Raw genomic sequence first — 18,110 nt, 5'->3', positions numbered from 1 at the left:
TCGGAGGCGTCACTAGGCGTCCCTATGCATTGGCTAGAGTCAAGTCTGGCCACAACTATGACTCTGCCTTAGGGACCTACCTGAGACAAAAATTATGACTGCTGGCGTCGCCCGTTATACCCGGGACACAGCTGCGCGCTTAGCTACAAACCTCGCTCCCGAGTGCCCCGCCCGAGGCGGCCAGGATGGGGTATGGCCATCAGAATGGTCGCTGTTGGGGGTATCAAAGGTGGAGGACATAGCCATCATAGTGGTAACACGGTACTGCCGCGCTTGAAACAGGCGTTCTAGCAAAGATTTAACAATGACTAATCCCACCAATGGTCCCACCATCAAGAGAATCCAATTAGTCAAATTGGGCCAAGAGAACCAAGAGGTGACTTGGTCCCACAGATTTTTTACAGTCTCGCCCAGTGTGGAAAGGTCGAAACTAACAGGCTTCAATTTCCTAATGTTCTCAAGTCCCTGAAGGTCGGATTTCACTTGGTCGGAGAGATTGGTGAAGTTGGGGAGATAAGTGTCCTTGAGCCACTCGGCGACATCTTGCTGCTCCTCTGTCAAGTTCACCCTAACCGGGGTGACACAAAGCCTCCCGAATAACCATCGGGTATCACACGTCTGCTGGAGAACTCTCCAGAGTCCATCTATTTCTAGTCCAAGTTCATCTATCTCCGCTAGGAGTTTCTGAATGGCCTGGAAATTTAAGTTCAGCATCTGATTGTGGCGGCGTAGCACGTCTCGGGTAAGGTATGCCTCTTGGACGCCTAGACTTAGAGAAGGGGATATTGTTAAGTGAAACAACTTGAGAAACAGGGCCAACCCAGTCGGTTGCCTTGACGGGGAGCCAGACATAACTTGGGCGATACACTAGGATAGCGGGGCGGCGAGGCATCCGGGTCTTTGGAACGGTTGCAGACTGTAGGAGCAAACCCCGGAAGGAAAAGGCACCTTTGAGTCTCATTTTTACTCAAGATCCCTTCACAAGACTGGCGGCTCTTCCCTGTAACGTTAAGAAATTCAAGCAAGACTCCCTTACTTAACTCGCCATTACCAGTTTCACAAGTAGCATTCGCCGCAACTGTGGTGTTGACAACCTTGACAGAGAGGTTAGCAAAAGAGAGGATCAGTGTGTCATTGGTGAGGGGGAAGGACTCGTTGAAGCTTGTGGAGGAAATATTTCTGTCAGAAGGCAGGTGGTGGAGACCTAGAGACAGGGTACGAGTGAAAAACACAGGAGAGGCGGGAGACCCAGCAGAGAATGGGGCCAGGGTCGGGGGATGATGCCACAGGCCCCAAAGACCACTCTCCTGCGCTACCACAGTTCCACTAAAAAAAGAAAAAGGCAGATTAGAAGGATTGCTATAGGAGAGCAAAGAACAGAGTTACCGATCCTCTTTTTGGGCAACCGCGGGGTGGTCAGTCCTACTATTATCGTCTTGTCGGTCGTCGCCATCATCAGCAGGGTCGGAGGCTTGGTCTAATGGTTCAGGTTGTATATTCGTTGGCGTTTCTGACAGCTGTTCCTTGGCTTCTTCAGGTGATGTCACGGTTCTCACCAGTCTTTCCGGAACCCACACTGGTTGACGTCCTGGTTCCTGGGGAAAAACACAAACAGAGCCTCTGGCCCAGCTGAGCACCGGGTCAGGGCCTTTGTGGCAACGGCCACACGGCCTGGTTACTGCACCTGGTTCGCCAAACCGTTGAGTGGCAGGGGGCTGACGTCTATTGGGACAATCTCTCTTAAAGTGCCCTGATTGGCCACAGCCATAGCACCCGTTAGACTTTGCCCCTAAGGTTCTCGGGCCTTTTATAGCCACCTGTAGGGAGCTAGCTAGCATGGCAGCTAGACCTGCATTAGTTAAAGGGCTGCCAGTATCTCTACAGAGCCTGACCCACTCTGTCAAATTTTTTGCTCTGTTTTGTGCCAGGATAACTTTGCACTCCTTGTTGCACTGCTCAAAAATCATTTGCTTAACCACAGTCTCTGCTACTCCTGGATCTGAGAAGATTCTCTCAGCTGCGGTTTGCATCCTGGCTACAAAATCCGCAAATGGTTCTGTGGGGCCTTGGTGTATATTGCTGAGTGAGGCCTGAGCCTCTCCCTTACCTGTTAGCTTTTTCCAGGCACCCACAAAACAGCGGAAGATCTGGGCGTAGACCTCTTGTGGGAAACCCGTTTGGTTCTGGGCATGGGCGCCTCTCCCCAACAGCATGTCAGCATTCCACCCGCCACGTCTCCCCGCCGCATTCCTTGCGGCCTGCTCTTCAGCTAACTCCTCAAACCATGCTTTCCAATCTATGAATCGGCCTGACGGCAAGCAAGCACGGGCTAGCTGAAAAATATCTGCGGGTGTATGATTTAGAGCAGAGAGGTTCTCGATCATGTTCAAGGTATAAGGGGCATTGGGGCCATACTGATGGACGGCCTGCCTCAATTCCCTCAATAGTTTGTAATCATATGATTCGTGCTGATTGCCACCTTGGGGATTGATAATAACCGGGTACATTTCTGAGACTGGCTGCGGCTCAAGTGGCTGGTAGCCACCCAGCATGCCAAAAGGTCTAAATGTTGTGAAAGGGTTCCATCTCCAGAAATGTCTCCCACCACTACCTAATGGCAAAGGGTCCTGAGGGCCTGTGTACTCGGGCGGGGGGTACGGCAAAGGTTGCCCCTCCCCTGACCGGCCCATCGGGGTTTCCGGGTCTGGCAGCAAAGGATAATTACATTTACTGGGCATGGCCACTAGAGGGAGCTCTCGGCGAGGTCCTTTGGTGGGACCGCCCAAGGCGTCAGTTGGGAGCTGGGGTGTCCCTGGGGGTGCAGCGGTAGACATTGGCGGGGCGGAAGGCCGCACGGGTGTGGCGGGAGGCTCCTCCCACTCAATTAGCGGGGATGCTTCCGCCTCCTCGTCAGTATCGCTATCTGACTCTGAGTCAGAGTCACTGGACTCCGGCGGTTTGCCCTTATAGGAGCCGTCCGCTGACGAAACTGACTGGGTTTCTTGGAGCGCGCACCGTGCTTCTTGCAAGGCAGAGGACGGGCTTAGGCCGGCAGCCGATTCTAGTTCAAGGACCGCACGGACGGTCTCCCATATGGGTACTAGAATTGGGTCCATACACACGCCCGTCTGGCGCGCTCGGTCTATGTCGCGACCGAGCTTCATCCAAGAGGGTAGGCTAAGGCTGCCGGTGCAGGCAAACCAAGGGGCAAAAGTATCAACATCATCAAGAAAACGCTGAAGGGAGCTTTTCCTGACCGAGATACCCCGTTGTTTCAAAAGGTTCTTTAAGGGAGCTAAGAGAGATGAACTTCCGGACTGCCCCATGATTGCAGTCGGCACTATACTTCAGTCACTCGGAGAGCTCTTCCGAGTCCCCCGGGGTCACCTGAAAACCCACGGGCCCTAACTATCATGTAATAAGACGCACTCACCTTCTCGCGTTGATCAGGCGCGGGAAGTCCGCCGTAAGCTCGATGCGCAGCGCTGCTCTCCTCACAGAGGGACCGTCGAGAGCGAGGCAGGAGGAGGAGCGTTCCCCGTACGGGCCACCACTTGTCCGGCGCCGCCCCGCTCGACCCCTGTTCCCCGGCCGGCGAGGGGAGAAACAAGGGATGAGAGAGAGAGAGAGATGCAGACCACGCAAACTGACCTGGCTGGAAGTCACGACTCGAGCCACACGGCGGTTGCGAGAGCAAGTCTTTTACTGAAGCTAGATAAGCATTCTCTGTTACAGGTTTCCACGCGGGGCAGAGTGCCTCGCGGGAGAGCAGCCTCGATGTGGCCGTCAGGTACGGCTCCTAGTGGGCTGTCTCCCCGAGGTTCGCTTGGGCAAACTCTTAAGTACTCTACTCATAACCAATGATCTAGCGCCACGCATATGCACTCAATTGGCAGATAGGAATAGTGAGTGTGCACGTCATAAGCGGAAGCAGGATATGGGCGCCATCTTGGCTCATTCGATGGGCGGGGGGACTTTGGAGCAGGTTTACAGCGCATGCGCTATGCCCGTCCCGGGAGACGGCTCTCCACATGTAGTATCTCGTATATCTCATTGTGGTTTATATTGCATTGATGATGAATGGTGTTGAATATATTTTCATGTGCTTATGGATTGTCTGTATCTCTTTTTCAGTAAATTGTTCATTCTTTTGCCCTTTTTATTGGCTTGTTTGTTTTCTTATCATTGAGTTCTAAAAGTTCTTTTATATTCTGGGTACAAGTCCTTTATCAGATATGTGTTTTGTAAATATTTTCTCCCAGTTTGTGGCTTGTCTTGTCATTTTCCTACCAGTGTCTTTTGAAGACCAGAAGTTTTTACTTTTGATGAAGTCCAATTTATCAATTTTTTAAATGGTTCATGCTTTTATTGTCCAATCTAAGAAATCTTTGCCTATCCCAAGGTTGTGACAATTTTTCTGCTATGTTTTCTTCTAGCAAGTTTGTGGTTTCAGCTCCCACGTTGAGATCTATGGTATATTTCAAGATAGTTTTTGTATATGGCATAAGATGAGGTTTGGGATACATTTTTTTCCCTTGTGGATGCCCAAGTGTTCCAGCAACATTTATTGAAAACACTATCCTTTCTTCATTGGCTTGCTTTGGTATCTTTTTGAAAACCAATTGACCATGCATGTATGGGTCTGTTTCTGGATTCTGTATTCTGTTCCATTGATCTGCATGTCTTTTCTTATCCCAATACCACACTGTCTTGATTACTGTATCTTCATAGTAAGAGTCTTAAATCAGGTGGTGTGAGACCTCCAAATCTGTTCTAGCCCAAACTTGTTTTGGTTATTTAGGTCCTTTCCATTGTCATACAACTTTTTGAATCAGCTTCTCAGTTTCCATAAAAAAGCCCACAGTAATTTTGGTTGAGATATCTTTGAATCTCTAGATTAATTTGGGGGGGAATTAGCATCTTAACAAAACTGACTCTTCTGATCCACAAACCTGATATATCTCTCCATGTACTTGGGTCTTCTCTAATTTCTCTCATCAGTGTTTTCAGCGTACATGTCTTGCACATGTTTTGTTAGATTTCTCCAATGTATTTTATGTCTTTGATGGGGTAGGCAAAGATATCTTGGAAAGCACACCAAAAGTACAAACCATGAAAGTGTCATTTTGAAAATGGCATTGGTTACTTTTTTTTTAATGTTTTTTACTTTTTTAAAATTCAGTTTTATTGAGACATTTCACATACCATACAGTCATCCACGGTGTCCAATCAGCTGTTCACAGTACCATCATATAGTTGTGCATTTGTCACCTCAATCTATTTTTGAACATTTTCCTTACACCAGAAAGAATCAGAGTAAGAATAAAAAATAAAAGTAAAAAAGAACACCCAAATCATCCCGCCCCATCCCACCCTATTTTTCATTTAGTTTTTGTCCCCATTTTTCTACTCATCCATCCATACACTGGATAAAGAGAGGGTGATCCACAAGGTTTTCACAATCACACTGTCACCCCTTATAATCTACATTGTTATATAATCGTCTTCAAGAGTCAAGGCTACTGGGTTGGAGTTTGGTAGTTTCCAGTATTTACTTCTAGCTACTCTAGTACTGTTTTTTTTTTAATTTCAATTTTCATTGTCATTGCTTGTATATAGAGATATGGGTGATTTTTCTATATTGACTAGGTAAATACCTAGGAATGGGATTGCTGGGTATCCTCCAATCTCACTAAACTCACTTATTAGACATATTAGCTTTTTTTGTAGATGTTTTTTGGTAGGTTCTGCGAATAAAGACTTTTTCTCCAATCCATATGCGTTTTCTTTCTTTTTCTTGCCTTATTACACTGGCTGGGGTACCGGGATGAATTAAGAGTGATTTAGCAAATGTCTTTGCCATATTCTCGATCTTAGGGGTAAAGCGTTCAGTCTTTCATCATGAAGTAGGATGCTAGTAGGCCTTCTTGCAGTTCTTTTTCCCCTTGCAATATTATTGAGATATAATCACAAACCGTAAGTCATCCAAAGTGTACAGTCAACTGTTCACAGTATCATATGGTTGTACATTCATCACCACATTCAATTTTTGAATATTTTCATTACTCCAAAAAAAAAAATAAAATAAAATAAAAATAAAAATAAAAGTAAAAGTAAAAAAGAACATCCAAAACAATCCACTCCCCCCCCCCCCATTATTCATTTACTTTTTTGTCCCCATTTTTCTACTCATCTGTCCATATACTGGATAAAGGGAGTGTGAGCCACAGTGTTTTCTACAATCACACAGTCACACCATATAAGCTATATACTTATACAGTCATCTTTAAGAAACAAGGCTACTGGGTTGCAGTTCAACAGTCTCAGGTATTTCCTTGTAGCTATTCTAATACACTAAAAACTAAAAAGGGATATTTATATAATGCATAAGAATCACCTCCAGAATGACCTCTCAACTCCATTTGAAATCTCTCAGGCACTGAAACTTTATTTTATTTCTCTTCCCCCTTTTAGTTAAGAAGGCTTTCTCAATCCCATGATGCCGGGTCCAGACTCATCCCCGGGAGTCATGTCCATGTTGCCAGGGAGATTTACACCCCCAGGAGTCAGGTCCCTCTTGTGGGGAGGGCAGTGAGATCACCTGCCAAGTTGACTTGGAGAGTTCCTGCAGTTTTTAATCTCTGGTTTGTCTCACCTTCCCCTGGTTCCTCTTCCAGCTCTTCTAACACTTCTCTAACTGGTCCCCTTTAATATGTCTTCTTTTGACTTCCCTGGCATGCTTCTCTTTCCTTATGGACCTGATGGATATAGGACCCATCAGAAGAAAATAATGAATGGAATTTTGGGTGGTGAAAAGGCTAGGTAATACCACCTTTGTCCACATGAGAAGGTAGAGGCCCCAAGGGGTTTAGTAGCCTTTTTGATGCCACACAGATAGAGTGCAGTCATTTTGGAACTCAAAGTCATAGCAACTTTATGGATTATGACACATCAAGAAAACTGAAATTGATATTATGGTTTGTCAGTCAGGTATTCTATCAGAACAGCATTTAAGAACTCTAATATATGTGTTAAAAATACACATTCATATATTCTTCAGTGTGATTAATCAGTCTCTAGAAGACCATTCTAGAGACTGATAACAGGTTACCTCTTGAAAGGGGAGCTAAGTGATTAGGAGAAAGAGGAGAGAGAAACTTTCTCTTAGCTGTATTTTATATCCTTTTGAATATTTTGAATTTTGCACTATGTTTCTTTATTGTCTAATTAAAATGCAAAAATCTATAAATTATGACTAGTACTGATGTATAAATTAGAGGATTCATATAAGCATTAATTATGTGGTTCCTCCCACTTCAGGTTTCGGCTCAAAAAAGCATGAAGGAGCAATAACAATGCAATTAAACAATTACAATTTCAAGCTTCAAGGGCAGTCTTGCTATCCAACTGAGTTGATCACACAGTCTGAAGGTTTCTTTATCCTTTTTCACAGAAATATATTGCCCAATTGAATTTTAAGAAGTGTTTTGCTTTATGTGGCTTTATTCCTGGGAGACTCAAAAACCATATTTCCACTGTGGGGAAAAGGACCAAGTTTAAAAGAGCCAGGCAACAGCTGGCCGAGAGAAGAGAGGGCAGGCTGGTAACCTCGTCTTGGGTGTATCATTCTGCGTGGTGACGGGGGTGTGGCTGCAAAATGATCAAAGGTTATGGAACCAAGTAGTAAAGAAATAGAACGGACAGTGCAGCCAAGAACATAATGTGGTGCCAGGGTGGGCGGAGGAGACCAGGGCACGGAGCAGCTCAGCCTGAGTGCAGCCCATGGACAAAGACAGAGGAAGGAATTATGAGACAGACTCCTGACGGATGTAATTTTATGCTAGTTGGGAGGAAATAAGTGGCACGTAATTTGAGTCTCTTCGAATTTCTTTGAGGTTCGGAAACTCAAAGTATGTTCGTTTTCCAGCCTGCACACCTCTGTACATTGTCATCTGCATCTGCTTCTCTTTTGCTTTCTGCCATCCTCCTTTCTTGCTTTCCCACCTGCCAGTTTTGATTGCTTTTAATGACTTTAATGTATTATGCAATAAACACTATAGCTGTGTGGATTTTTGCTCCAGATGGTTCTGCGTGGTGAGAGCAAAGGACTGGTTGGCTAATTCAATTAGGTCAGCATAGTTAATTGTATTAACCCTTTGAGTATTAAATGTGCTATATCCACTTTGCAGGTAGACAAAATTATCGGCAGTGTGAATTAGCTGGCTTTGAACTGATGAGTTATGGGCCATGCAGCTATTGCTTTCAGGCAAAGGAAATTATTCCAGGGCCTTTTCCAAGACTTCTTTACAGAATGATGAAACATGAATTCCCAATGAGAATATGAAAATTGTTTAAATTCATTCACCAGCAATTACCTAGTTAATGACACAATTGGTAGATAGAGATGGAGATTGGAAAGAAGGGTAGCAGTGGCAGTAAATTGTCACAATTTCGTGAATGCTTCCATTCCTTTGACACTTAGTACAGGTCTGTGTTTGAGTTTTTGCCTTTGGAAACTCCCCATTGGTGCACTTGTAATTTCACGGCACCCCTTGCGACGTGGGGCCCGTGCTGGCCTGGCCGGCTGCTTCACTGTGTCTGGAGACCAGAGCAGAGATTGGCCCATCTCCAGATGGAATCATGTTCTCAGAACAAGGTTGTGCAGGCCAAACAAGCCAAATATCCACTTCTTTCCGTTAAATCTCACGGTTGAGGAACGAAATGGCCCAGGGCACCACCAAGGCTTCCCGGAGAGCCTTGGGGAGCAGAACAGAGTCTGCGCCACTCTAAAGCCTGTGGGAGTCCTTAAGAAAAGGTGGCATTGCAGGGAGACTTCACGGGGTGGGGATGTTCGAGGAAGAAAAATAACAGTCTGAAAGGCAGGGAAGCAAAATGCCGTGGGGAGCACACCCAGGATGGGGTCAGTGGATAAGCACCGCACACTTGTCTCTGCCAGTGGTTAATTAGGCCGCCTGGATGCACCTCGTAACCACTCAGCTTCCGTTTTCTCACCTGTAAGGTGTGTATTGTAGCACCTACCTCTCCTTCCAGATTATTGGAGGATATCATGAGTTGAGGTGTGTAAAGGGGCTGGCATGTAGAATGTTCCAGAAATGACAGAGCTGGTGGGAAAGAGGGTTGGACCAAATTGTGAGGCTGCTGAATGCCAGGTTTTGGGGTTTGAACTCCCCTTCTATTTAGATGGGGAGCCCATAAAGGTTTTAAGAAACCAGAAACATAAAAAGATCTTCCTTTGAGGAGAAAACTCAGGGGTTGTGTTGTCAGCGTCATGGGGTAAGGGAGTGACCCATTAGGACCACGGCTGTATTCCAGAGGGGCTTGCTGACTGACCCTGGGCCGAGGACATGGATGTGGCAGGCAGGGGAGAGATGGAGAAGGTTCAGAGGGAGTGGAATGGTTGCGCCTGGCAGCTGATAAAATTAGGGGTAAGGGAAAGTGTGAAGATGGAATCAGAGTTTCTTGCTTTGATAATTGGACCCTGACTTCCAGACTCGGGTGTAGGTGTCCTGGGAGAACAGAAAGAAAATATTTCAATTTTTAAAAATCTTTGCTTTCATACTATCCTTTACTGTATCTATTTTTGTGTATGTTCTCTAACATATGTAGTGTAGTGTGTGTGCATGCATGTATTTCCAGGGGCTATTTAACTATTTTTCCCTGACGGATAGCATGACCCAAAATGCATGGTGGCCATTGGGATGGATGGAAACAATGCCGTTAGTCAAACAAGGGTACGGGAGGACAGTGCTCAATACATGACATCTATCTGTCCTTTCCAAGCTGTGATGCGTATACACTTGATAACTGCCTTAAACATTGTTCTGGAATAAGGTGAATGGGTATATTACATGTGTATATTCAAATACTATAACTATATAATAGGTAAATTGATTATACAAATATATTTGTATTTTTAATTGTAATTCTAGCTTCAAAGCACCTAACCTGTGTAAGGAACACAAAACTCTTTAGAACAGAGGTCCTAAATTTGGGATGGGGTCCAGAAATCAACATTTTAAGAAGCAACTTCAGGTGTTTCTGATGCAGATAGTCCATTGGTCATGCTTCGACAAGAACTGATTTAAAGACTAGATACCCATGACCCGATAGGAAGGCAGTAATCTGTTCCTGCTATATTCTAAATATCAGTCACATCTGTTAACTAACCTGAGTGTGGACTGTGTGCCAGGCACTTTTCTGAGATACACACACAGACACACACACACACACACATACACATGATCAGACCCAGGTCCTCACACACACTATAAGCTAAATATACATACATATATTTATTCTAGGCTATAGCTTATAGCGCTTGTAATACAGCTATAGCTAAGCATTCGTGCATATGTGTGTGTGCACGCACACACACACACTTCCATCTAATCCTCATAGGAACCCATAGAATACTGCTCTTCTCTTCATCTTGCAGTGGGGATATTGAGGCTCAGGTGTCCTGGGGCTTGCCCAGCCTCTTGGCGGCTGGGGGGAGAGCAATGGAGCAGTTCCCTGCCTTTGGAGCTCGTTCCCTTAACCACCGCCCTCCCTGTTTCCTAGGTTATGAGCAGTTTGCAGTGCGGAGCTGGCACAGCTCTTTTCTCATCTGTCAGATGAAGCTACTACCCACCATACCCCTGTTTGAATAGTTCTGTGTTCAATAATAAAATGACATTTGATAATACGTGAGCCGGGTGCTTTCTGCTTTTTATGAGAGGCATGCTCTGTCCATTCCCAGCCCATAGATGCTCTGCTTCCTGTCCTGAGGACAAACAAGTCAATTGACCACTGATTTAAGTGATGGGTGAAATGTGCTTTGTTAATGGGCTGTGCCATTTTTGCCTTTCAAAGTATATGTTGCGTGTATTAATCTTTCTGGAAGGAAGAAATGCAGAGTTCTCAATTTATCTGATATAGCTGTTTGAAATAATTTGCAGTGATAAATGGAATGACTTTTTCTCTTCATAAAACCTATTGGGTCCGGCAGATTCATTTCCTCTCCTGAAGTGCTTGTCCCTTGTGCTGTGTGTTTTAGGGAAAGTGGCCATCCAGAAGGAAGACCTGCAGAAGTACCATAACAGAGACACCTGGTTCCAGCTGCAGCATGTTGACGCTGACTCCGAAGTGCAGGTGAGGCCCCTTCTGCAAAGCCAGCAGCTCTTCAGAGTACCTGGAAAGAAAAGCTGCTGGAATGTACTGCAGGACTTTGGGAATGTAGCGCAGGACTTTGGGAAGGGACCGTAGACACAATTTGTAGTTAAAGCAATAGGCAGAGTTTTTGGCCTTAACAAGGAGTAACAATCAGCAGTTTGTGTAGTTGTACTTAAAGAGTAAATACAGGCTCATTGATTTAGTTTATTCCTTTGGCTATTCCCACACTTTGTCATGCATGATTGAAGTAGCTTTAAAAATATGTAAAATGAGAAAGGATAATAACCCTTAGTTGAAGATAAAGAGAAAATATAGGTAAGAAAAAAAATAAAGCAATGGAGTAGTATTAGCACACAGAATCTCATACCACCAAGTTCTGCATATTTGTTGGAGGTGGACTGTGCATTTGGTTCCAAGTTTCCTGACATTCAAAGCAAGGAAAGATTCCCATAGGACTGGTGATTCCTCCCTCTAGCAGAGAAGACTGAAAATTTACAAGCTCTAAGGCCTCCAGGTCCTGGGCAGCTGACCACTGCCTGACCCCTCCTGTAATGGCAGGCCCACAAATCCATGGTGCATGGCATTCGGGAGGGTCCTGTGGCCCTTCTCTGGTAAGGTTGTTATCAGACTTGCCCATTAGAGGGGAGAACAGGTTACTCCCCTGGAATATAAACCTAGGCCGAGCATCTAAAAGAGCTCCCTGGCAGGAGAGAGGGTCTGTGTCTTGTCTTTTCTTGCTGACACTGGCTTGTCCATTTCCCCAGTAAAGGCTATTCCTTAATCCATGCCGTTTGTGTGTGTGTGTGTGTGTGTGTGTGTGTGTGTGTGTGTGTGTATGTAATTTGTGCTTAGTCCTTGTCCACAACAGGCAGCTACAAAACTACAAATCACTCACTATGACCTAAAGGCACAGTGATCCTGATACTGAGATGCAAGCGTATGTTCACCCGTGGGTCCTTATAAAGACCCCAAGGCTGTGGTCACTGAGCATGGGGCTGAGAGCATGTTCTTTGGTGCAAACAGATCTGGCTCAAATCTCAGTTCTTTCATTTACTAATGAAATGACATTGGGGCAGTTGCCTCCTTTGGGCCTCAATTTCCTACTCTGTAAAATGGGGCTTTTGTAAAGAGTGATTGAGATAACTTATATGTAGCTCTACAGTGCCTAACACGTCACAGGGTGGTAGTAGTCAAGGCTATGTTTATAGTTAGTGGATGATGTCATGGACAACATCCCTGCACTGGCTACTTTGTCAGGACTTTGCCCGGGCCTTGTCCTGCAGCGTGGCTCAGTGTAGACTAGTGGCCTGAGATTTCGTCAGAAGCAATGCCAAGGGTCTGATGGGGAGGTGCATGAGCCTACACGGCCAGGTACCATCCCCTGATGTCTAGGGCCATTTCAGAGTCTAGGACCAGATGGCTGTATGTCCTTCAGACAGTCCTTCCTGTGCTCACCGCCACAGCCAAGCTCTCCCCAAGGGGTGCGGAGCAGAGGGCTCCAGGGCATAGTCTGTGCTGAGGTCATGCGCTGTGTCCTTGTAGCTGGTTATCTATGAACTTTGAAAAAGAGCCCAGGCCAGAGGGAAGGGTTAAGGTCCTCCACAAATGTCAAAGCGTTTAACCAAGATGGCGGCCTGAGTGGGTGCCCATCTTGCCCCCTCAAGGGAGGGATCATAATTATGCTCCACACTTAATCAATGCTGCTTTATAGGAAACGTTACCTGGGGAGTCCACATATACTTGTGGAAATTGAAAGACATTGTAATTATTGACAGAACCAGTAATTGTATTCAGAGTGGAAGAATACGGTTCTAACAATAAAAATGACTATTAATACCAAGAAAATAATGATCATTCCACCCATGCTCCGAGTGACTTAGAAATCTCACATTTTAAAATAAAAGATTTCAAAAGTGATGTACCATAACGATATAATGGCATCCGTTCTTTAGAGCGCCACTTGGTCCTGTTTTCCATGTTGGTGATTTCCCCTATCACTTTTGTTCTGAAATAATATAGTCAAAAGACCTTCAATAAGCAACCTGCAGAACTGTGGTCTTTACCATTTTCTATGTACTCATTTTTATTTCCAGATTTAAGTTTGGTTTTATTGACAAATGTAGCTTTTCTGTTTTTTTCTTGCTTTTTTTTAAATTTCACCTTTCATTTTGAAATGGTTGTAGATTCACAGAAAGCTGCAAAAAATAGTACCCAATGAATATGATTAGCAAATTTGTGTCTTCTACTAATTATACTTGAGGACAGAAAGGACCCAGGTTGCTTTCACCCAGTTTCTCCTAATGGTAATATCTGATGGAACTAGAGTACAGTATCACAACCGGGACGCTGACATGTTTACAATCCACAGGCCTTATTCAGACTTCACCAGTTTTCCATGCACATGTGTGTGGGGGTGGGGTGGGGGGGTGGGAACTGTTGCATCACCTCAAGGCTTGTAACAATGACTGCCATGTTTTAATTTTATGACTGTGTCACTGGAATATTTCATAATGAGTGCCAGATGTAGTGCACATGCTGGCGGGCAAGTCCCTTGTCCGCCCTGAGCCTGATTTTTATCATCTATAAAATGGAGCTACTGATCCTGCCTGTGACCACTTCCTAGGAATTTGTAAGCTCTGAAAGGCAAATGTAAGTTTGTACTATAGAGAGAAAGAGAATAGTTCATGTTTGTGGATCGCCTGCTAAGTTGTAGACACGGTGTGAAGTGCTTTGCTTAGGTTATTTATTCTTAAAGTTGCCCTTTCATAAAGTGACCATTTACAAAGAGGGACCGGTACCCTCCCCTAGACTCAAACTGACCTTTAAAATTGCAGTTACAATCTTTTCTCTGCAGCTATCATTTCATTTTGAAATGTCGCATTTACAATTTTTTAGAAGGGCGGAGGACAGCATATGGTTTCTTGACTCCCTCTGCTAGGTAATTCACAGTTAAAAGGCATGTGTTAGGAAAGAAAGTATCATGAAACTGGGGCTGATGTGAGAGATCGCTGAGTCACAGAAATGGGGAAAAAGACCATTTTAAACGTTTCTTGTTTCCTTCTGGAACTGATATTTTTTAAAGGTCTTTGGAAAAATCACTTTATTAAAAAAAAAAGAAAAGTAGTCATAGCTCTTCCTTCCTTGGAACTTGGTAGGTAATGTGAGGATAAAATGATTGGGAGCAAGCTAGGGACAAGCAACATCCCATGAGTGGTGACATAACTGAATTTTTGCCTGCCACTGCATAGACGATAACAATTGCCAAAAATACGCTCCTCTGGAGAAAAGGAGACCTGCAGATTCTTGAAGGATTCCTTTCTTTCGTGTGATGAATCCTATTCTGTATGGAATGGGAAGAGGAAGACATGCATCCATTCTTTCTTTCGTTCAGAAGTGTTTATTGAGCACCTGTTTTATGCCCGGCTCACTGCCAACCCCCACACCCCCAACCAAGCAGGTTGTCTGGTGACTTTGATGGGCAGTAGACTTCTTTCCCAAGCCCCACCCAGGAAGCCTCTCAGGTGATTGAGTTCTGCTTTTGTGCTTTGTTTGTTTTTGTTTTAATAAACATGTAATTAAAGTATAACATATATTTGGAAAAAAGCACAGTTCGTAAGTGTACAGTTCAATGAATTTTCACAAAGCAAACACACCTGGGTGTCCTCCATCCAAGAGATAATCACGGTGTTATTATACCTTACAGCAGTCAGGTCCCAACCTGGAAAAGTCAGACAGGCAGGTGATTGAGTAGAAATCTCAGCTTCTCCTCAGAAGACCTGGGGATTTCTTCTTTTGTGTATTAGACAATCCTGTTTGGAGGATTTCCCCAAACAAACAGTGTCAGCAATTGTGCATATCTTAATGATCTAGCTTTTAAATCTTTTTAATCTTTTGAAAGAACTGGTAGGATGGGGATAGCGGTGTGAGGTAGGGCTTCATGGCTTGAGTTAAGCTTTCTTTTTTCCCCTTGTCATTCACTTTCTGCCTTTTCTATTTTTTTTTTTAAGTTTCTCCTCTACTTTTATCATCTCTATTCAACGTATTCTTATCTACTTATAATGTGGCACAAAGGCCAGAAAACGAAATCAAGCAACACGGATCCCAGATTTGTCTGTCTTGACTCTTTTTCTGTGCCTTATGGTTCCCTCTCAAAATAAGGACAGTGAGTGGTGTGGCATTTTACTGCTGATAAAACACCTTCCTGGATCCTGGGAGCCAACCCATGAGGTGGGGGCTGGTATCACTAATCCCTAATTTACAGATCTCAGATCAGGAGAAGTATAGGCAAGGAGCTCCAGGAGGTAGCTGCTCACCCCCCACCCCCTTTCCGTGTTCAGCCTTTTCTCACGGTGCACGCCCCTCTCAGCATGGGGAGGTCATCTAGGACAAGATCCCCTGAGAAAATTGTATATAAATACCAGTTGCTTTTTTAAACTTCTCAATCTCATTATTCACCTTAAATAAGAACTGAAAAAAACTATCTAATCAACTTTTTTTTTTTTTGCTCTGTTCTAATGCTATGTCTCCCCATAGACAAACATAAATGCAAGGACATTTACTTAAATCTTAATACATCTTGCCCAGGCAAGCAGTTAATGTGTACAACAATGCTAGACATCCCAGGGGTTATGCTAAGGCGGAACCACCTCTTCCTGCCTCCAGGGGACCAGCAGCACTTATGGCCAACAGTAAGAAGAGAGCGCTGCTGTGGAGATCAAAACAAGTCCAGGGTTTTAAGTTTCTTCGAGGCATGAGGCTTGAAGAAAGTTGAAGCACAGACAGGCCTATCTGTGTCAAATACTCCAAGTCAAGACAGTTGACAAGCCAGCTGTCAAAGAGGCTGTGCTTTGAAAATCAGCACTTCCTCCCTGCCCGGGAAACAAATGGGTGTGAGACCCTGTGATATGGAGGCCTTGGGCTTTCATGTTTCTGGTTTGGGTTGTTTGTGCAGGGAGACAGTGTTTTAAACATCATTTACCATCACTGCACGTGGCAGTCACCCTTGCAAATTGTGGGTTTAAGAACAAGGCAGATGCTGTCCTGTGTGAATTGACGTGAAGATAAGATGTGAATTTCTGTACCAAAGGTTTATTTAGAGTTAACTTTCTGGGGGGAAAAAGTTCTTTCAGTGATAGTACAGTGTTTTGCTTTGTTTTGTTTTATCTCAGACCATCCATCTCCCAAATTACCAGAAAATAGAAACAACACGAATTATCTTACAGTATTTGACATCTCAGTAACAAAGTATTTAAGGGAGAAAAATATTAACAGTCATCAGGATCCAATCACGTTGAGATGCGAGTCCTTCTTCTTGGGAAAAACAGGAAACAGGAAAGCTAACATTGTGCCATTTGACAAGGTTTGCCAATTTGTTAGCAGTTGTAATGCTGGGAGGTTGCTACTGGCCTCGCCACAGATGTGTTCTTTAACTTTTTTTCTTGCAGCCCAATAAAAATAAATTAGTGATATGCCAGTCTGAACAGTGACCGCCAATCTCCAAAAGTAAGCCATATGAGAGTTGGCGCTCCAGGGTAGTTAAGAATGCAGGTGAAAAAGGTCAAACTGGCAGGAAAATCATTTTTAAATGGAACTATTCTAGTGATGCCAAATTCTTTTATCATGAGCATTTACCCTGTATTTGATTTTAGAGGGTGAGTTATTTAATTGCTATAAGCCTCCGTGTCCTCATCTTTAACAGATAGCAGTGTCTCCTTCATAGATTGTGGTGAGAATTACACAGATCATTTGTAAAGCTCTTAAATTTGTGACTGATGCTTGGAAAAAAGAGCTACTAAAAAAAAAAAAAACCCACAACATTGTCGACGTCATGATTATCCCTATTAGGCGTAACTTCCCCTGTCGTTCTGCTGCTGAAGTCACAGATTCAGCCTGGCACTGATGCCTGCCTGCCGTGTACTCACAATGGGTTACTGGGCTCCCCTGGGCCTAATCCTGAGCTGTGTGCAGGGTGGGGTGGGAGCTGTAAACCAGGGGGCCCCTCTGTCTGGGAAGACAAGGCTTCGACATACAGACTCACCGATGAGTCAAATAGTTAGTGTATTCAGAAGAAATGACACAGTAAATGCTACATATTGGAGGTCCCCACTCAGTATAAGCCCAGGAGGGCAGAGACCATGTCCATTTTGTGCCTAATAACTGTCTCCTGTTTAATATAGTGCCTGGGACACAGTGGTGCATGGTAAATGTTTGTCAAATGAATGGATGCTTTTGGGTTAGAAGTGCTAGAGGAGTCTGTGTGAAGATGGTTGAGAAGTAGACTGCTGTGAGTCAGGCCACCCTCCTGGCTCACTTTTGAGCACCTGCCTGTGCGAGGTTCCACGCAAAGCACCTCCCTTGGCACACACTCGTGTCGTACGTGGCATGCCCCTTGCCACACCCTCGTGTTGTGAGTGGCATGCCCCTAGCATTGCTCGGAGCACTTTCATGTAGTAACTTGGAGGAGACTCATCACAATAGGTGTCATCCCAGGGACTTTCCCAGGGTCATACAGTCAGTACCGGCAGAGCCAGGACTCCTTCCAGGTGGTCTGGTTTTGAAGTTCCCACGTTTAACCACTGGGCAGCACTGCCTCTCCATCATGCATATCAGCCCTGTGGCCATCGGCAAGTTCGGTGCAGCTCTCTCTACCTTACAGGTGAGGAAAGAGGCCCCAGGAGGGCAGATGCTTTGCTCTTGCCACTGGCGAGTGAGCAGCTGAGAGTCCAGCCCAGGTTCGTCCATCCACCTCCAAAGCCTCTCCTCCCCGCATTGTGGTGGAGGCTTGTGTGTCCGTGTGCTATAGGCTAGTGCAGTGAGTGCAGTGCCTTGCACTCGGGGCAGTAGGTTGCAAATGTCTGTGGACAAATTTGCTACTCCACACCCTGAGGCTGAGATCAGGCCCCTGCACCCCAGTCTTCCTGGACACCTCTGTGTCCACA

At 44.9% G+C, this 18,110-nt stretch overlaps 1 protein-coding gene across 2 annotated transcripts in view; it reads left to right on the top strand.

Annotated features, from left to right (window-relative positions):
* The window catches only part of RASA3 (RAS p21 protein activator 3), a 212,021-nt gene that overhangs the window by 129,145 nt on the left and 64,766 nt on the right, over positions 1 to 18,110 (top strand). For both annotated transcript variants that reach the window (XM_037806929.1, XM_037806930.1), the window contains exon 4: positions 11,057 to 11,151. In XM_037806929.1, the coding sequence (XP_037662857.1) occupies positions 11,057 to 11,151 (95 nt within the window). The remainder of the gene's footprint in view (positions 1 to 11,056; positions 11,152 to 18,110) is intronic.

The sequence above is a fragment of the Choloepus didactylus genome, chromosome 17 (assembly GCF_015220235.1).
Source record: "Choloepus didactylus isolate mChoDid1 chromosome 17, mChoDid1.pri, whole genome shotgun sequence".
Lineage (NCBI taxonomy): Eukaryota > Metazoa > Chordata > Mammalia > Pilosa > Megalonychidae > Choloepus > Choloepus didactylus.
This window is presented reverse-complemented; position numbering and strand designations above follow the sequence as displayed.